At 40.9% G+C, this 21,660-nt stretch overlaps 1 protein-coding gene across 1 annotated transcript in view; it reads left to right on the top strand.

Moving 5' to 3' along the window:
* COL20A1 (collagen type XX alpha 1 chain) overlaps window positions 1-21,660 on the top strand; it is a 134,463-nt gene that overhangs the window by 101,575 nt on the left and 11,228 nt on the right. Inside the window, exons 21-28 of the mRNA XM_042463869.1 lie at window positions 2,639-2,734; window positions 4,060-4,113; window positions 5,008-5,061; window positions 6,182-6,235; window positions 8,798-8,869; window positions 10,873-10,908; window positions 16,789-16,855; window positions 19,257-19,445. Of these exons, the coding sequence (XP_042319803.1) occupies window positions 2,639-2,734; window positions 4,060-4,113; window positions 5,008-5,061; window positions 6,182-6,235; window positions 8,798-8,869; window positions 10,873-10,908; window positions 16,789-16,855; window positions 19,257-19,445 (622 nt within the window). The remainder of the gene's footprint in view (window positions 1-2,638; window positions 2,735-4,059; window positions 4,114-5,007; window positions 5,062-6,181; window positions 6,236-8,797; window positions 8,870-10,872; window positions 10,909-16,788; window positions 16,856-19,256; window positions 19,446-21,660) is intronic.

The following is a 21,660-nucleotide window of genomic DNA, read 5'->3' as shown; positions in this document are numbered from 1 at the left end:
GAGGTCATGAGAGAATCTGGGATAGCTCCTGCACCAAAATACTCCAGGAGCAGACTGGAATATTCTGGCTGGTGTAGACAAGCCCTGAAACTAAGGAGTGAGACTATTTTGAGACTAGGATTAGAAATCTGGAGCAAATATTTGTTCCTCTTTTTCCACATAGCAACCAAGGTGACTAATCCATATATTTATCTCTGCACAGTTCAATAAAGCATTTTTTAAAAGTTCATCTTGAGGAAAATCTGTGCAATTTATTAGAGAAAAACAATACAGCAGATCAGATTGCGGAAATCAGGAATAAGACCAAAAAGACCATTCTTGACTAAAAACAAGAAGAGGGTGTTTTGACTTTCAAGGCACCCCATGACGAAAAGGAGAACTGCCATGTGCTTCTTCATACCTAAAGCTTTATTTAGGAAAATTAATTCATCCTACAATACCCCCTTTTCTGCACAATAAAAATGTTTTGGTGGCAGCAAATATGTTTTCTGTGCATAAAGCATTATTTTGCACAGGAGAACTTCATCCCATTATGTTAGTGTCATACCCTATCACTAAGCCAACATATATCCATTTTTAAATAATTGTGCAGGTAGGTAGTCTCTGTCAATGTTCAAAGCTGCCTAGGACCTACTGTTTTCTTGCTATAGTCCTCTCCCATGTCCATTGGACAGTGATGGTGGTGGTGGGTCAGAGGATCATCTGGCTATGTTCTAATAGCCAGAGTCAAAATGATGGCATCTTCTGCTGAGACCTCTGGTGGAGCTGAGTGGATGATGTCATTGGCCTGTGTCTGGCTATAGGGACATAGAACAAAGAGGACTGGGAACACCCAATAGATGTAGTGTAGAAAAGAGGAAAAGTCTCAGGATGTAGAAATGAAAGATGGTTTTATTCTTGAAAATAGCCCAAGAATATGGGGACATAGCCAGATACTTCTTTAACTGCCCTGCTCTCCAGCAGCTACTGAATGGCCACTGAGAGGGGCTATTGCAGGAAAAGGATGAATTTGGGTGAGAGACGTTCTGTCTGTAGAACATTTATGTCATGGTCTGCAGTAAATATCATACGCATGTGTGTGTGTGTGTGTATGATGTACTGTAACAGCACAATTGGCAGCAATGTCGTGTGCCCCCTAAGCCTGTGCCCCCATTGTCCTTTGATACAATTGAAGATTCTGTCCTACCACCCGTATTGGAATAAGACTCAACAGGCAGCCCAGTTGCTCCTGTACATGAAATGTGATAAGCTACCATATTTTCCTTTTCCTTTGTCTCAAGCAACAACATTATTTGGATCCATCCTAGAAAGAAGATGGAACTCGCCCACCTCTAGCTAGAATTGCAGTAAATGCACTGGCTGCTAGTGTGTTACCAGGCCAAATTGCAAGGTGTTGGTTCTGTAAAGTGTTTCATGGTTTAGGGGTGGCATATTTTAAGCAATCATGCTGTGTATCGGATCCTCACACTTTCTTAGGTTAAGATTAGCGGGGAGAGCGCAGTTTACAGATCTATAATTTCAAGCAATTCTGGACTTCCTGATGGTAAGAGCTGTTTGACAATGGAACAGACTACCTCCAAAGGTGGTGGACTCTCCATTTACAGTGTTTAAACATGAGTTGGATGGCCATCTCTTGTCAGTGCTTTGACTGTGTATTCTTGTATAATGGAGTTGTACTAGATAATCTTTTCATTCCCTTCCAGCTCTGTGATTCTATGATTTTTTAAAAAAATCTTTACAACAGATTATAAGAATACAATACAAGATATAGAAAGCAAAGAAAATATATATAAAATACAGAAAAAGAAATAGAAAATATCCAATCTTCCTCATAATTGTTATATATACACATACATACCTTAATTGTCTAATACCTCACACCTATACACTTACACTTTCTTTCCATAGTACATCCTTACTAATAATCAAACTCAAAGGTTGACACATCATTTTCCCCCTTGCAAAAAGTCAAAAAGGGCTTTCCATTCTTTAAGAAATATCACTAATGATCTTTCTCTAATCAATATTACAATTTATCCATTCCTGCTAAGTCTGTCAGTTTCAACCACCACTTATCCATGGCTGGTAAATCTGAATTCTTCCATCTTTGCACATGTGATAAACTTGCTGCTTTTGTCATATATTTTAGTAGTCTTCCATGAGTCTCCTCCTAATATATGTCCCAAAATAAACGGTTTGAATTGTAATTGAATCTTAATCTTTAAAATCTTCTGCAGCAATTTATGCATTTGGATTCATTTTTAAACAATTCTTCATGTAATTCTATGATTCTATGACATAATGACACAGGATGACCTAGGTCTTGGAAAAGTTACTTTTGCTAGGACTTACAGTTGTTTAGCCATCTTGAACACTAAGAGGAAGATTGAAATAAATAAGGCAGATAAAGAATTATAGGAGTTGAAGTCCAAAATTTATTTCCCCCAAGCTCTGAGTATGTTATACTTGGCTACAGACAACTCATACTTACAATCTGTTTCGCAAACAAAATGAGATTTGACCACTTGGTTAGCTTTATCCCTGCAGAAAAGAGATTCCATGTTTTGATGGATCTTTCAGTCCTCAGAGGATCTACTAATGTTTCGGTATATGTTCTTTTTCTTTCTGATGACTTTAGGGTGAGCCAGGTCCACCTGGTCAGGTTGGACCGGAAGGTCCAGGCGGACATCAAGGGACTCCTGGTTCCCAAGGCTTGACTGTGCAGGGTCCTATTGTAAGTCATGATCTGTTTGTTTTCTTTTATCCTTTGGGTTTTGTTGACAGTTTCAAAAGCTGGCACAAAACAGGCAGTTGAAAAATAATATGGAAAACTTGGAAGCGTGACCACCAAAGGATTTTGGTAATATTGACCCTAGAAAATAACTACAGAGGATCCTTGGCATCCATTAGGGTGTGGTTCCAGGATCTCCATGGATACCAAAATCCATGAATACTTAACTCTCATTAAAAACAATGGCATAGTAAAATAATAATAATAATAATATTTTTTTAATTGTATACCACTATTCCTGGGTAGATCATAGCGGTTCACAACATACAAAAATAATACAGTGAAATAACAACATATATCCCCAGTAACATCCAACAATCTTCCCGCACCAATTAAAACTTCAGAATACAACCTAAAACATTACATCATAAAACCATTAAAAAAACCAATACAAACAATAGCTAGATCGAACAAATGTGCAACAAGGGGAGGAAGGATGGTATAATTAAGGAACATGGGGGAAAGCTTGTCGCGGAGCTCATCGGGCAGAGAGTTCCAAATCTGTGGGGCTGAGATGGAAAATGCCCTTTGAAAAGATGAGATGTAGCTCGACTTAGGAACTCTTAACAGATTCTTCCCGCCCGACCTGAGAGTGCGGGGCGGACTGTATGGGGAGAGGCAGTCCTCCAAGTACCCTGGGCCCAAGCCATTTAGGGCTTTATAGGTGATAACCAACACCTCGTATTACACTCAGAAGCAAATGGGCAGCCAATGTAGATCTTGTAAAATAGGTGTTATGTGACTGGTCCTGGAGGATCCAGTGACCAATCTTGCTGCCATGTTCTGAAACAATTGTAGCTTCCGAGTTTGGTACAAGGGTTGCCCCATGTAGAGCGCATTACATAAATGCTGTCTCTTACATAAAATGGCAAAATTGAGATTTGTTTTTTGGAATTTATATATTTTAAAAATGTTTTCAAGCTGTGGATAAAGTATCTGTGGTTATGGAGGGCTGACTGTACTCCAAGCTTCATACCAATTGGAATGTTTAAAATGTGAACAGGGCTGTACACATAGAGAACCACTCCTGACTCTTGCAAGAAGATCATGAGAGGATAGAAAACAGCCTTCTCATTAGCAGGTTATGCCAGTTTTGATTCTCAGTTAAACCCATCTTGTAGCCCTTCCAAGAAGCCCTGAAGTTTAGGTTTACCCCCTTTGTTAGAAACATAGAGGTTTTCACCCTGTTTTCATCTGCGAATGGCTGGAAACTAGAGTGACCGTGCTCACCCCAAACATATATAATTTTTGTTCCATTCTAATTCAAGGGACCACCAGGTATTAAAGGGGACAAAGGAGACAATGGCAGCCCAGGAATACAGGTAATTGGAGCGCATACATTGTTTGCTTTTTGATTTCCAGGGATCCAAGTTGTGCCTGATAGTTTTCCTAAGCAAGATTTAAGATCTGTTCCAATAGCTTTCTATCTCCACTTTAAACAATGCTTCTTCTTGTAAGGGAATCTCATAGCAGCACTTTCCTCTGGTTTTGTATCCCTCTGACTCCCATGCCTTGGTATCTGATGATCATTAATAATCTGAAGCCTAAGACTTGCTTCAGAAAGTCAGTAAAGGAACGGTGTCGATTTTGCAGATGGATCAGCTAAAGTGAAAGTGTACGTGACTTTGGACAAGGATGAACAGCAAACAAGTGGTCACAAGAGGGAGAACAATGCAGCTCGGCAACATACTTGCTTCAGAGGCACTTTTCATTCTCCTAAATGGGAAAAAATGGAAATGTAAAACACTGCAGAGTGTGCCTGTATTTAGAGAATGGAAAGAGGACGTTACTTGTCCTTGTCAAGACATGCTGGATGTCTTTTCAGTAGTGGTAGTCTTCTTGTCAATTATGGCAACTTCTTCACCTTAAATTGAATGACATTGTGACACCTTAAGTAGAGATGCCACCATATGGTGGAAATAACTACTGTATATTCCCATGTATAGTTCAGAACTTTTAGTCAAAAAATCAACCCAAAAAACCTTGGTCAATATAAATACTGTACTTTAACTCTTATCAAAAAAAGGAACCATCCTCTTCTCTTTATAGAGTAGTGAAAGATGAGAGCTTAGTCTACCCCAGGAGGATCTGAAAGAAGCACCATAACTACACATAGTAGCCAGGTGCTCCTCATCAGTTTGACTGAATAACCAGGTGTTTTTCATTGCTTTGACATGGAAGCATGGTTCCTGAATGACAGTTCTGTTTTTCTTCAGGGTCTGATGGGTCCGCAGGGAGCTCCAGGGAAAGATGGAATCCAAGGGTCAAAGGTAAATGTCCAGACACATTTAAATGCTACAAAAGTAGGTTTCTTTTCCACACATGGCCTTACTCACTAGCATAAAGGAAAGCATGGTGCCTTATAATAACTCTGGGATGAATTGTGGGTGCATCATGAATATAGGAGCCAAGGGTATAAGATGGACTGAGGGACAAAATGAGGAAATCACCACCCAACTATTAGCTAATGAAATAGAATAAACCAGTAGAAATTGCTAAAGAAGAAGAGTACAAAATTATAAAAGATACAATCAATATGGTTCTCCACATCAAAGGAAAGGGATTTTGAATAAATGATAACCTTGTTACCTAGGGATGTGGGAGTGAAAGAGGGAGAAGGTCATAATAGAAGGAACATTAATATATGGGTTATTGGCATGATTTACTTGATAGTTATATGCAAAAAGATCTTCATAGACTTGAATATACCTCCTCAGCTCATGCTATCAACTTCGTTCAGTTAGTCTCAAAAGTGCTACCAGAACCCTCTGCATACTGATTTTCCTGACTAAGATGGCTGTGTCTTTGAATTGACAGCTTTATGTTAGTACTAATGGTTTTGTATTACGTTTTAGGTACATCGATTATATACATCTATTATCTGTATGTAAAAATAATGATTGTTAATTGTCCCCCAAATTCAATAAATAAAAAATGCCACTCAACTAAGAATTCTGCCTCACCACATGAAATTGTCCTTCAGTTCCCAATTTTTGAGCATTGCAGAAAGTGAGACATTGAAAGCCATTTGCCCCTAGAATTTATGCTTTGGCTTTGTTTCCATTCTCTGGGTCACTTTGCCTGCTCCTTTTCTTTGAATTCCTAAACTGAATTTCTAAATACTTAACTGAAAGTTTAAAGTACTGCAATGCTAGAAATTTGGGGACTGAAGGAAAAATTTCAACGAATGGAAAGATTTCCTATTTGAGAAAAATGCCCCCTTCCCCAGTACCTACACCACTGATAGGTGCTGTGATTATTATTATTATTATTATTATTATTATTAACCTTTATTTATAAAGCACTGTAAATTTAAATTGTGATCACAGCAGATTTTCCCATCTTCTTCCATGACTGAGTCTTGGTTTACTCCTCTGACTTGATTTACAGGGTGTTCGAGGACTGGAGGGCACAGCTGGACCACCAGGACCACCAGGACCAAGGGTGAGAGAGGTTTATTTCACGGTCATGTGAAATAGAAAATTTACACTCCAGAGGATTGCTTCCAGGAATAGCTTGAGCTGAGTTCCCTCAGGTGGGAAGGAACAGGCTAAAAAGAATAACACGCTTCATGCCTTCATTACTGTGGGGCAAATGTAACATCTACTTTCAGCAGCTGTTTAGCTAGCTCTGGAAAGCCTCCTGGTCATCTCCTGTAAACCAAATTTTTAATCTGAGTGCCCTTGGGGTGTCACTGTCTGTCTCAGAACATTCTCCACCCTTTGCCTCAGAAAAGGTAGGGCTGCCATTTCAGATTTCAGTGGTTGTGCAGGGAGGCAAAGATATTTTAATAGCAGGGAGCCATGAACCTCAGCCAGGTTTAATAGCTCACTTTGGGATAAATTCTTGGTTGAGCTGCAAGAATAAATAATAGCATATTTTAAGAGCATTTGTAGTAATATTTTATTTATTTATTTATTTATTTATTGAAAAACCCTCACTTCTTTTTGTTAACCCTTTTGCAGTATTTTCTGTGTTGTTGTTCTTACAAGTACAATATACAAGGACATCTATGAAGGAACTAGATAAAAATCCTCATATGTAAAGACATATTATTAAATATCAAAGTCAAAATCTTTCAAGCCCCAATATTTCTAATTTCTATGTGTGGTTGTGCAAGCTGGACAGTGGGGGAAGCTGGAAGAAAGAAAAACATTTTATTTGAAATGTGGAGCTGAAGAAGAATTCTATGGATAATGTGGACTAATAAAAATGAATAGGTCCTAGAGGAAATCAATTCTTAGAAGATGATGAAACTGAAGTTGTTATACTTTGGAAATGTCATGAGAACACATGACTCACTGGAGTAGGCAATAATGTTTTGTAAAAATGGGAAGCCAGTAGGAAAAGTGGAAGACCACATTACAAATGAATTGATTCAGTCAATTAAGCCACAGCCCTGAGTTTACAAGACCTGAGGAGGGCAGTTGATGTGTGGCAGCTGATGCCCTGTCTGCATAAGCCAAATATGGATGTCATATTGAGGCTGGAGTAAGCTTGTTTTCTGCTGCTTCAGAGAATAGAACCTGGAGCAATGGATTCAAACTATAGAGATTCCACCTCAACATTAGGAAGAATTTTGTGACAGTAAGAGCTGTTTGATGGTGGAACATATTGCCTTGGAGTGTAGTAGAGGCTCCTTCTTTGGAGGTTTGTAAAGGCTGGATGGCCATCTATCGGGGGTGCTTTGATTGTGTGTTCATGCATGGCAGGGGGTTGGACTGGATGGCCCTTGGAGTCTCTTCCAACTCTGTGATTCTATGAAATAAACAACCTCCCCCCAAAACTCTTGTTTGGAAGACCAGGTGATGCACAGCCCAAACCCCAGTTCTAGCACAAACAGACCAGATGACAGCCGGCCTGTTCAGCACCAGAACCTGGGTATGCCCCTCTAACTGTGGGTTTTAAAAAGCCCCAGTTGACCCAAATCTTCCTAGAAAATCCAGAGCCCTCTGTTCTGATGCCCTGCTGCGCTACAGCCATGGCCACCACCACTGTGGGTAGCTTCTCTCTGAGGTCAGAACGAGGCACCCAGTGATGATAGGGGCTGGGTGCCTTGTTCTGACCTCAGAAGCGGGTGACTCACCATGGCAGCTGTGCTAAGAAGCACAGTGGGACACACATGTGAACAGCTTCCCAGTGTCAGAATGGAGGTCTAAAGTAACAAAGGAGGGGCAGAGCAGCTCTGGAGCCAGAATACTCTGGTTTGCCCCCAGAGTATCCTGGCCAGTACAGACAGAACTTTGGAGGTCTGTCATACATAGGTCTGCTGTAGGTGGAAGCCAATGGCAAACAACAAACAAACAATGTGCAAAGCATTCCCATCCATCCCATTCTCAACTCCTTCTTCTCCCTATGAAGTAAATTTATTGTGGAGTTATTATCATCGACAAGTGATGCAATAAAAATGTTATGAATGGCTGATTTCCCCCATACTTTAACAGACTAATTTTGTGATATCTTTACTTCAAGAGTTCAAGATTGTATATATGTTTCCTCTCCTGTTTTAGCCTCACAGCAACCCTGAGAAGTGTTTTGTATTGCGTTCAAGAAAGAATGAGTTGGGTTGGAGGGAAGAAGGGCGGGGGGGGGGGGGAAGTTAGCCAAAAGAAAGAAATGACAGTGGGTGAGAAGAGAAAGAAAAGGAGAAGGTAGATGAGGACAAAAGTGTGTCAGACAGAAAAAAAAGAGCCTCAAAGAAAGCTGGCTTAAGCGAAAACTCTGTATAATGAAGCTATTAAAAATGGAGGGGAGAAAATATCCCTTAGCACCACTCTTAGATATACAGTTCTGACCTACTCTCTCGCCCCTAAATTGCGACATTAATAGGAAATGAAGTGAGCATGAGTCACATATGATATACTTTTCACATTATTTTCCTGGCTTGGTGGAGCATTGACATGAGCCTGGGGAGTATAATTCCCTCCCTGGTTTTGCAGGCTGGTTTATTTTGAACTTTAACTAGTGGCATCATCAGTGGTTGCATCTCTCCATTCCTGTTTGCAGGGTTTCCAAGGCATTGCAGGTGCCAGAGGCAACCCTGGGGAAAAGGGACCCCCAGGAGAAGTTGGACCAACAGTAAGTCTTCTCCACTTTCCTCATCCACTAGGGTGAAGAACTAAGGGTATTCCAAAAAGGCCTATTTATTTTTACAGACATTTATGGCATAACTACTAATGGTATCACATGCTCAAGACAAGGATATGTCTAATCCTCTGGACTGAGGGACACTATAAGAACAGGCACATTTAATCAATAAGTAACAGTTGCTCACAGAAGTGGTTATGCCATTTCCTGTTATTGGCAGATTGTTCTAAGGGCTTTTGAAATGCCATAAATGTTCAACAATAGTGCTTTGGACAATGAAGTACCTCCCTCCCTCTCATCACTGCTTTATTTTCCAATCATAGTTAGCCAACACCTTGATGGGGGAAAATGTCACTAAGCTCTCAAATGCACTGGTATAGCACTAGGCTGAGGTATATATACTAGGTGCAGTAGACTATCCTGTAGCTATTGTAGGATTGCACGGACACATGGTGTTAATGTCTTTTCCTTTTACTCTTATCTACTTCTCTCCATTCCAGAACAGCCAAGGTTTTTTGTTTTGTTTTGTTTTACATTTATTTATTTATTTATTTATTTAACTGCATTAACATAACTCTGTAATTGCATTAAAAGAAACAAAACACACACATACAATACACACAAACACAAGAACAAGGCACGCTGAATAGAGCATGAGGCAGGGAGGCAGGAATTTATGGACAAGGCTGAAAGAGTGCACGAGGGGCCAGCAACAGCCCAGTCACACCAATGTGGTACACAGTGTTCCTAATCTGGTATATATTCACTTTGCTTCATTAATGCGATCATGGCAAGAAAAAGGGAGGGCATGTGATAAAGTCCTAAATCACTTTTTTGCAATGGTGTCTCACTTTGCATTTGTGATTGGTTATGTTGTGCATTGTTGCACACTTATGGTGACATGACTTAATTGTTAATTATTCCTCATCTGCAAGTACAGAACTCTTTCTCCCTCTGTTGAGATGAATTACACCAGTACTTCTCAAAGTGGTAGCCCATGGTCTGCTGGTCTGCAAACCATCTGCTGCTAGTCCCTAAAGCATTCAAAGAAAGCACCAAACATGGAGTTGGAATTGTGTTATGAGAGGAGGTGAATTATATTTTTGAACAAGAACTCCTACCTATGAATGTCTCTGCCTTCTGTGGTCAGGAATGTGTTTACATGTATCTTCGGGGGGCGCGAGGTGGGAAGTGTTTCTTGTTCAGGAAAAGCAACAGACCTGTAAAGGAAGCTTATTAAAAACTTGGCCTTCACTTTAACATTTGCCTGCAGGGGTTTGTGAGAGGTTTTCAGGTTTATCCTTAAAATTCCAAGCCATTGAAAATGTGGCAGCTGTTAACGTGATCTTTTCGTTTTTGTTTGCTGCCCTGAGTTTAAGATATATACAGAGAGAGAGAGAGAGAGAGAGAGAGAGAGAGAGCACAGTTCCACTCACTGCCCGTCTGTTTCCAGGCACAGTTGACCTATACAGCCTTATATGGTTCAGGTCCAGGTTATCTGAAGGGCCGTACTCTCCTGTATGAACCTGCCCACATTTTTAAATCTGCTGGAGAGACCTTTTCTATATCCCACCCACCCCCCAGTATGTCTGGTAAGAATATGAGAAAGGGCCTTCTCAGTGGCTGCTCCCAGGCTCTGAAATCCTCCCCCCCCCCCAGAGGCTAGACTGACACTCTCCCTACTATCTTTCTGCAAGCAGATAATCCCCTTTGTAAAATTTCAACATTCCTTTCAAAATTCATTTTTCAGGAGAAACAGGCATTGCATAATGTCCTGGACTTCTATTTATTTTATATATTGTTGCTTTTAATTTGCATTAGCTGGTTTTAATTGTATGATGGTTTTATTGCTTTTTAAATTTTATATGCTGTTAATTTTTAGCTAAGTTTGTTTTAACTCTTGTAAATTGCCTTATTCTCTAATTGGTAAAATTACACAGCAGCAGCAGCAGCAGCAACAATGAAATGTTTTCCTTTTTCTCTTTCTCTTGCAGGGGCTGCCTGGTCCAAAAGGAGAAAGGGGAGAGAAAGTGAGTCTCTTTGGATTTCTTTTTCAATGTTCTTTGGTGGTTTAGTTGGGCCAAGCTCATGAAGGAAGGTGTGCTAAAGCAATGTACGAGCCACAACTATTGTATCTAAAGTAGGGATGCAAATCTTTGACTATTTAGTGGGAGGATGAACAATTGCCACAATTTTCTCCTCACTGCAAGAGAAAACGAAAATTTCCTTGCAGTTTTCACATGGTACTTGCACTTCTTGAGGCATTCTGAGAAAGAATTATGTGGAAAAGTACATGTAGAGCTTTTTTTGAGGGGGAAAAGGTAGGAGAGGATTTGGCTGAAAGCACTGATACACATCCCCTCCGCCTCCCAGCCACTATTTCTAAACATGGTGCAACTTGCCAGTATGCTCTTCTTTTCCCCTGGTATCTTGAAGGCCTGCAACAGAAGTTTCCCAGCTACTCTTGATTTTATATGATCCACCAGTTTCAGCATCCTGTTTGTATCCTGTGATGCTAGAAAGGGGGCATTGCAATTTTTAGAAAGCATGAACAGGGGAAAGGGACTCACGACATTTTCCACTGGTGACATTGACATTTTGCTCAGTATTTCCTACCCAGAGCAGCTAGAGCAAGAAAGTTTGCTTCCATTTCTGCTCTTATTTTGAATTGGCTTTACAATGTTGACTTGGCTTCATGGCACTATGTAGAAGAAGAGAGTGTGCTCACATTTTATCTGAGTAAGAGACGGCAAGCCAAATAATTGGAGTGGGAACAATGTTTTTGTGACTCCTTCAACATCTTCTTTGAGGGCTTAAATACCCTAAAGGCACCAGATTCCATGTGATCTTGGAAGTGGAGCAAGGTGAACCTTGGTTAGTACTTGGATGGGAGATTGACAACAAATACCAGATGCTGTAGGTTTTACTTCAGAGGAAAGAATTGGAAAAACCACCTCTGAATATTCCTGGAAAGTGCAGTTTTCTCCAGCAATTTTCCACTTGGGGTACCAGGAAAGGGGTTAAAAATTAGCTCATCTGTATGCCTTCACAACTTACCAGAAGGTGGGACCCATGGGGCTATCACATCACCCCATATTTTTTTTAATATTTGGGATTTTTCTCCTTAAAAACCCATTAACATTAACTTTTTTATTGTTGCATGAGCGAAGACATGAGACTATTAGAATACAATACTATTAGGAAAACTGATAAGAAGCTGCCTCCATATTGGTGCCTATTAGATGTGTTTTATTGTAACTGTCATCATACCTAACCATCCCAGCCATTGTGGATTATGAGATTTGTATTCCAAGGTATTTGGGGAGCACCAGTTGAAGAAGACTGCCTTATGGAATCTCTTCCATAACTCTGTATATGGTAATTGGTAAAAGGCACATGGAATTGTACCTTGTGAATTGTGTGAGTGACTTGTGGATTATTTATTTTTGGTAGATTCACTCTGCAACTATCATAAGAGATGAGTGTAAAATGTTCTATCATTTTTGCTGCCATCAAGAGCAAGAACAAATCCTGTCAAACTAACTTTGTATCTTTTGGTTTGATCGGGTCACTAGTTCAGTAGATGACAGGAATACTATGGATGTCATTTATCTGGATTCCAGCAAAGCATTTGATAATGGTACTTCAGTTAGCAAACTGACTAAATATGTAATAGATGGAAATATCACCAATGACTCAAAAATGGCTGGAAAACTATGCTGAAAGAATTATCCACAGTGGCTGTGCTTCAGATTGAAAGGATGTCTCAACTGGTGTGCCAGAGGGTTCTATCTGGGGACAGATACTCTTCAGTATGTTTCTGAATGATTTAGATGATGAGGTAGAAAGAATCCTTGTCAAATTTGCAGATGATACAAAACTGAGAGGGATAGCTAACACATGGGAAGATAGGAACAGAATTCAAATTCACCTTGGTTAACTAGAAAACTAGGGAAGAATAAATAAAATGAAATTCAATAGGGACAAATGAAAAATTCTACATTTAGGCCACAAAAGCCAAATGCACAGGTGTAGGATAGGGGATACTTGCCTCAGCAGTGCTACATGTGAAAAGGACCTTGGGGATGTTGTTGATTCTAAGTTGAACATGAGCCAGCAGTGTGGTGCTATAGCAATGAATGTGAATGCAGTCTTAGGCTTCACTAACAGAAGCATAGCTTCCAAGTCGAGGGAAATGATAGTCTAACTATATTCTGTATTAGTTGGGCCTCATCTGCAGTACTGTGTTCAGTTCTGGACACCTCATTTTCAAAAGGATATAGACAAACTGGAGCAAGTTCAGAGTAAGACATGGAGAAGAAGACACAAGGAGAGGTTGAAGGAGCTGTATGTTCCAACTTGGTGAACAGAAGATTGAGGGAGGAAATGATCACACTCCTTAAAGACCTCAAGGGCTGCTCCCAAGAGGAGGGTGAAGGCTTGTTCTCTGTGAATGAAAGAGAGCATCATTGTAAAAAACAAGAGGATCAATTAGAGCATTCAGAGTATTAACCAGCTAGCTGCAATTAGTTAATTAATCAATTTGCATTTATCTTGATTTGAGGAACAACTAATCCACAATAACTCTATTTCCTTTGATTAGAAGGAACATCTTGACAGAGTGGTGTGGCAATACCTGCTGGGGATGCTATAGCTGAAGTTCCTGCATTAAGCAGGGGGTGAGACCTGATCACCCCTTAGCGTCTTCTAGTTCTAGGATTCTATGATCTTATTTTTCCACTATTTTATAAAAATGAACACCCAAAAAACAAAACCATCCTGCTTTATTGAATTGTACTTCCACTAGGGTTTCCTTTCTGATAGGTTTTTCAGATGTGATAGCATTTTTCATTTTCATTTTCTGGGCACCCTGCCCAGTTTTTGTTTAATTTTGTGTAAAGACTGCACAAGGATCCAGACGGTGTCATCAAATATCACGCTGTTTGATACAGAGCTCAATTTTCATTTTGTTATGAGCTTTTGTGGATAATAGCAATGTTTATTTTTGAGTTGTTTTCTGCATTCTGATTCTTTATTATCTGCCACAAGATAAATATGGGTGGGCGGGCACGATGTGTGTGTATAAACAGAGGCACAGAGAGAAAATGATGCCACTGCAAATAAAGTCTGTTTATTGACTCACAAAGGGAAGACCATTGGAATCAAACTGCATTAAATATTCAAACATGAATAAATTTCAATAGTAGTATTTGTTCATATTCATTTTAAACATCAGAATTCTGGCTGAATATCAGTTCAGGATCCCTATATATGTTTGTACTGTAATTGTGTTTAGATTTACTGTTGCCCTGGGTAGTATCTTATGAATACAAAGATCTTATGGGCAGGTTCACAAAAGGATGACTGGTGTTTAATAAGAATGTTTTATGTGCCAGACCTAATATGAAAACAAGACACATGAGTAGAAGTTTTTAAAAAGGTTCATTGAAGAATATGGATTGCTAATGAAGTGTCTACCTAGGCAGAATCTCATAGGGATATATCCATATTGTAGTTATCGGCGCTGAATGGCATTATTTCTGCAGTGCAGATGCAGCCAAGAGCATATGACTTTCCCAAGTCACCCACTATGTTTCTGAGACCATCTGGGGATGCAAACCTGGTCTTCCAGAGTCCTAGTATCTCATCAGACTGCAGAAATAAAGCAGTATGACATCACTTTAACTGTCATGAGTCTGTCTTTTGGGATCCTGGCACTTGTAGTTTGATGAGGTACTCAGCCAGGAGGTGTCAGAGAGCTCTGGGGTCTCACCAAACTACCAATCCCAGAATTTCACAGGATAGAGTCATGGCAGTTAGTGGTGTGAACCTGCTTTATTTCAGCAATGTAGATATACCTCTAGTCTAACTCTCAAACAAGCTCACATATGCCTAATAGATATGACATATGTCACAAAGGATACGTCCGTGCATTGGTGGAAAAAATGGTATAGAGCAAAGGTTGCATGCAGATATCCAGTGTCTCACCCTAGTTGTCAATAAAAAAGAGGAGCAGTGGGGTGATTCTCCATTACAACAGCATCAAATCCCACTTTTTCAACGGGAATGAGTGTGCTTGGAGGAGCTTGTGCATTTCTGTGAGAGGGACTGATCTCCCTCTCTATGAGTTTCTTCCACAGGTTTGGATGAAAAACTATTTAACAGATATGGAGAATAAAAAGAGATGTTGAAAGCCCAACAATCTATTTATTTATTTTCCAGATAGCTCTTTCCACATACTGGAAATGGATTTATTCTCAACAACAGAAATTCTATGTTGTTGTTGTTGTTATTTCTATACCACCTTTTTCCCAGATTGGGACTCAAAGTGGCTTGCAACAATGGTAAAAACTCCACAAGATATAAAAGTTAAAACAAGATTAAACAAGCCAAAACATTAAAACCAGATTACCCTAGACATCATTAAACACACACACACACACACACACACACACACACACACGTCTAGCACAATTAGCAATTTAATTTTTATGTTTATTTATTATTTTTATTTTATAGATTGGATTGGAATAATCATTCCACAATGCATACATATATCACAGGGTTAAGTGTCCATAATGATCTGCACACAGAATCACAGATGAAAGCAAAATACAGATGTGAATCAATTTTGCACCTTCTATGCTGCTGCAGTTAAAGATTCATAACCTAGAGCTACAGATCTGTAACTGCTCAGTATTCAGTAAGCCTCTGTAGTCACATAAATGCCTTCTCAAGCCTACCCTAACAACCAGGAACTGCATCAAGGAAAGAATGTCTGTTCAACTGCTGATCAGGGTGCAAAGAGGATGGCATTTTCAGCGTCTTCCCATTTAGCAAGTGAGGCTGTGATGAGTGGCATACCTAGTATATTTGACAACCAATGTGGATCATTTTTAATATCCGCCTTCTATCTTCACCAGACTTTTTTGGGTCTGGCAGAGCTGCTGGATGGGCTGGAAAGGGAAGTGAACTCATTTCCCCATCTGGCCAGCAGACCCAGCAGACCTGGAAAACAGCCCCTTCCCACCAGTGCACTGGGTGACACACACAGCCCTAGTGACACCCCTGGATGTGACAGAAGCAGGATCCCATCACAATTCCACCTTTAGTCTCTGATTGAAACAAAGTTCCATTTTTAACGAGGTAGCTTGTGAAAAGATATTCAGAAAGTGCACTTTTCCAGATATGCCTCTGTAGTTGTGTTAACTCTTTTGGTCAGAATAATGGGAGTTGTAGTCCAACACATACAGACAGCATCCAGTTGATGGAGGCTTTGACTCTGGTCTCCCCTGGACTGTGGGATCTCAGAAATTCATTGGGGTGGGGTACATATTTACTGCTGCCCCCAGACCTTTTTTTTTTCCCCATTACATAAGGTCCATATTCCCTTCCAAACAATGTAAGTGGAAATCCACAAGTGTAAGTGTTGCAATTGCAGTTGTACAATCATGGATGACATACTGTATAACTATTTCTCAGTACCTTCATTGTGCCACTTGATTCAGTGGCATTGCAGATGTGGGTGCTGCACATTCTCCACTGTGGGACAAGAAACAAATGCACTGGCAGACCCACAGTAGCAGTTGGTTCTTTAATATCAGTATCCAGCAGAAGAATCAGGATAGTGCAACCATCACTTCAGTACATGTGTGCATATTTACGCTACACAAATGTAGAGTAGGATCTCAGCCCTTCTCTTTTCTTCGTTCTTCCACTGTTCATGAATTCAAGAACCTTTATTGCTTGCTCAAACCTTAATGAGCAAATTATAGAACAAATACCCTGTATGCCTTCTCCTTCCTAATGCAATAATTGAGAAGAAGAGTTAGTTTTTCTCCCTGGGCTGCTTCTGTAGTACATGTGTCGAGTGTTTAGAACAATTTTCTTTTCTGCCTTTCCCCCCTTAGGGCGAAGCACAGTCCTTGTCGACAATCTATCATCTAGTTAATCAGGCTTGTGAGCGCCTGATCCAGTGTGAGTACAAACCTCTCAATCAAACTGAATAACCAGCTTGCTTCCAGCACAAGCCTTCTCTCCTACAAATGCTTCAGTTTCTACTGCTGTATCATACACCACCCAGGCCCATTAGCTTTGTCTGAACACCCATCACCACTACAAATTCATTGCTTGGATTTCTCAGAGTTTGGGAATGTGCCTTTTGGAGGAACCAGGAACATGCTGGTTGGAGGGTTTGGGGAGATGTGGTCCTGAAAAGGAACTTTTCCAAGGTCTAGAATTAGGTGGCTGGGGATATGTGTATGTGACTCATTTTGCTATGGAGACAGACTTTAATAATCTGTTCAGTACTTTGTTTCTGGCAATGTGATTAAATTCAGTATATTAACATGCTATTTCCCACTTCAGTGAATCTCATCCTGGAGCATTTGCCATCATGTCAGCCTACAGCAGCTCTTCCCAAATGTCTAACAACTGATACGCACCCCAACCACCCAACTCCCTGAATTTATAATTTATACTTAAGCACATATGTTTCTTAAAACTATAGAGCTTTAATACTAAAATGCAGAACAATAAGCATTTCTGATCCCACAGAGGACTGTTCAGTCTGTATTTCTCCCTGGGTTCTTTCATTCTACACAGTTATATCACTATTATTCTACTTCAGTCTACATCCTGTGGAGTGTGGGGCTTGTAGTTTGAAAGAGAAATATAAATACCTTTCCCTAAACTGCAAGAGAGCCCATGTGGTGTAGTGGTTTGAGTGTTGGATTATGACTGTGGAGACCAGGGTTTGATTCCCTGCCCATCCATGGAAACCCACTGCGTGACCTTGAGTGAATTGCATCTCTCAATCCAGAAGACACTGTGATATGTTCATCTTGGGGTCACTATAAGTCCTAAACAACATGAAAGCATAAAACAAAAACTGAATACCCCAGGATCCCATAGAATGGAATCATGGTCATTAAATCAGAGTAATAATGCTGATATTTTTTTTGATCACCTTTGAACCCATCCCACTTTGCTTACATCATTCTTAAAATATACTTTATATTCTTAAAGTATGGCACAATGAATCAGATATATTGGTATTCATGATTATGCAGAATCTCTGGGGAGCAACATGAATAATTATAGGGTACCCCTGAGACCCGCTGATGATGACCAATAGAAAACTTGCTTGCATTAAAATAGAATCATAGAGTTGGACAAGACCTTAAGGACCATCCAGTCCGACCCTGTTCCATGCAGGAATGTACAATCAAAGCACCCCTGACAGCCAGCCTCTGTTTAAAAACCTCTAAAGAAGGTGACTCCACCAAACTCCAAGGGAGTGTGCCACAGTGCACCTGTAGTAGCCTGAGTGTCCTCATGATGCTCCCTAGAATGTCCATGCTATGAGCATTACTACTGTAATTCCTTGAGAAGATTACAACACACTGCTTTAAAATCACGTTTAGACTTGGAAAAAAAGTGGCTTTGGTTATACTTATCTCACAATACTGCCTCCAACCCATAGCTGCTGCATCCCCCAAATGCAGTTACGGCACCCGTTTTCATTGATGGGGGAAACCCATCAATAACCTCCCAGTGTCAGTTTCTTTTCCTCTCCCCCTGTCCCCCCGCTCCCTCACTGTTCCCAAGTGGCCTGATTGTTTGTTGTTGTTGTTTGTCTTCAAGTGATTTCTGATTAATGGCACCCACATGATGCACCTATCATGAGTTTTCTTGGCAAGATTTGTTCAGAGGAGGTTTGCCATTGCCTTCCCCTGAAGCTGAGACCTCTTGAAGTGCAGTAGTTCCATCTTATGGAATTTTGGGATTTTTAATTTTACAAAGTATTTAGCCTTTTCTGCCAAAAAGTGCCGGTGCCTCACATAACTACAAATCCCAGGACTCTATAGAGTGGAGCCATGGCACTTAAAGTGATGTCAAACTATATTATGTCTATAGGAGCCCTGGTGGCGCAGTGGGTAAATGCCTGTACTGCAGCCATTCACTCGAAACCACAAGGTTGCGAGTTCAAGACCAGCAAAAGGGCCCAAGCTCGACTCAGGCTTGCATCCTTCCGAGGTCGCTAAAATGAGTACCCAGACTGTTGGGGGCAAATTAGCTTACTTGCTAATTAGCTTACTTGCTGTTCACCGCTATGATCTTTGGAATAGCGGTATATAAATAAAACAAATTATTATTATTATTATTATAGTGTCAATGCACTCTAAGATGGTGCAAGTCCAACTTATGCCATCATAACTCGCCAGGATGCCAACCAATATTTGTTGTTGTAGTAGTAGTAAAAAGCCAGTTATCTGAAGGGCTCTAAGAAATGCAAGGAGCAGAATGCATTTTAAGAAACAGGGAGGAGCGTAATCCAGAATGATTGATTTTCTTTCTTTTGCCTCTCTGACTTCAGCTCATGTGTTGAAGTTTGACTCATTCATCCATGAACATTCCCGGAAGCCTGTTCCCATTTGGGAGGATAAATTGAAGCCAGGGGAACCTGGACCACCTGGTCTCCCTGGGCCTCCTGGCATGAAAGGAGAAAGAGGAGAAGTTGGGATGCCTGGGCAGCCTGGCAGAGATGGATACCCAGGAGAAAGAGGTATGAAAACAAGTCCTTGTGTCAGGGCTGGGCAACTGTGGGAAGCTAGGAGACTGCATTGGTCCTCCAGGAGACCATGGAAGGTAACATAGCCCACACTGCATTTGTCCCCAAATGTCTCCCCAACACCCTGTAGATAACGGAGAACACTTTTGCCATGCTTTTGGTCCTCCCCACCAGTTATTTTATGTTCAGGAAAATCCTTTACACTTCCTGATTTATGAAAAGGCCTAAAATGACCTAGGGGGAAAACATTGTGAAAATGCCCCTCATCCTCTAGAGGGCATTTGGGACAAAAATGATCTCTGGAGGGCTACATGCAGTCCACCCTCACCTCATGCCATTTTCTTTTCATGCCTCCATAGGACTCCTTCCTATTTCATGTACCTCTCTGCAGTGGTACAGGAGAATTCAGTGCACATACAATCAAGGCCATGTCTGCATGGGCCAGAACACTCTGGGAACAGCCTGTTGTATTCTGGACTCAAAGCTGCCCTTATGTCCCTCCATTACCTGGCCTCCCCAAAGGGATGCTAGGTGGCTGTTTGCATGAACATCCACCTGTGCTGCCTGGTACTGCCAGTCTGAGTCACTCCCTCTGAGATAAGAATGAGAAGCTCTGTGTTGAAAATATGGCTGGGCACCTTGTGAGCAACTTGTGCCAGTGGCAATAGTGCCAAATGAGAACAGGCAACTGGCATCACTTCAGAGGGCTCCAGATTTTCTTGGAAGTTCTAGATCAAAATGTGAGTTTTTAAAAGCTCCCCTTTTAAAGTGAGCTTGTAAAGGAAAGTATATCACATATTCGGTATTGAGCTGGCTGTAAATCATCTGGACAGTTTGCACCAAAACTGGGGATTGGGCCCCACATCATCCTGACATTGTTGTGAGGACAGGGAAATGATGTGATATTATCAGAAACACACACATCAGTGGGCTTATCCCACTTATATCTTGCAACCTCTCACTTCAATTCCAGCTTGGTTTATGATAGCCAGCTGGAGAAGACCTCTCCTCCTACTCTATACTCTCTCCCATCCAGCTCCCAAATTTCTTTCACTATCCATACCAGCAGCAACAGCCAATCCCAGGAAAGTTACTTTTGGGTCTCAAACTTCCCCCAGGGATATCATCTTTTAAAAAGTAAACTTTCCAACCTGTAGGCAACAGCAGTAGCAATAGCAATAGTATTTACATATCTATACCACTTGGCACTGAACTCAGCACTCTTTAAGCAGTTTGCAATCTGTATGTCAATTGCCACAGCAAGCTGGGTACTCATTTTACTGACCTACGAAAGGATGGAAGGCTGAGTTAACCTTCAAGCCCTGGGACTGGACGCACAACATTGTGGCTGCAGTACTAGCATTTAACAACTGCACCACCAGGGCTCCCTGTGCGCCAATCCAAACATGCCCTGTCCACCCAGTGTACCAGACTGCAAGATTTTAAAATAGCTCATGGGAAACATAGTTTTCAGTTGCAGTAGCCCTTAGGAAACTACATCTCCCATGGCCAGTCTGCAAGCCTTTAGATCCCTGCAGCTAATCTTCAAAGAGGTTACAAAAAATCATAGAATAATAGAGTTGGAAGAGACTGCAAGGGCCTTCCAGTCCAACTCCTTGCCATGCAGGAAATCCAAATCAAAGCATCCCCGACAGATAGTCATCCAGCCTCTGTTTAAAGACCTCCAAGGAAGGAGACTCCACTACATTCCAAGGGAGTGTGTTCCACTGTCGAATAGCCCTTACTGTCAAGAAGTTCTTCCTAATGTTGAGGTAGAATCTCTTTTCCCATAGCTTGCATCCATTGTTTCGGGTCGTAGTCTCTGGAGCAGCAGAAAACAAGCCTGCTCCCTCTTCAACATGACATCCTTTCAAATATTTAAACAGGGCTATCATATCACCTCTTAACCTTCTCTTCTCCAGGCTAAACATCCCCAGCTCCCTGAGTCGTTCCTTGTAGGGCATGACTTCCAGACCTTTCACCATTTTAGTCGCTCTCCTTTGGACACGCTCCAGTTTCTCAACATCCTTTTTAAATTGTGGTGTCCAGAACTGGACACAATATTCCACGTGGGGCCTGACCAGAGCAGAATAGAGTGGCACTATTATTTCCCTTGATCTAGACACTATACTTTTATTGATGCAGCCTAAAATTGCATTAGCCTTTTTAGCTGCTGCGTCACACTGTTGACTCATGTTCAACTTGTGGT

Source organism: Sceloporus undulatus, chromosome 4, assembly GCF_019175285.1.
Source record: "Sceloporus undulatus isolate JIND9_A2432 ecotype Alabama chromosome 4, SceUnd_v1.1, whole genome shotgun sequence".
Classification (NCBI taxonomy): Eukaryota; Metazoa; Chordata; class Lepidosauria; order Squamata; family Phrynosomatidae; genus Sceloporus; species Sceloporus undulatus.
Note: the sequence above shows the minus strand (reverse complement) of the source record. Positions and strands in the feature narration are given on the sequence as shown.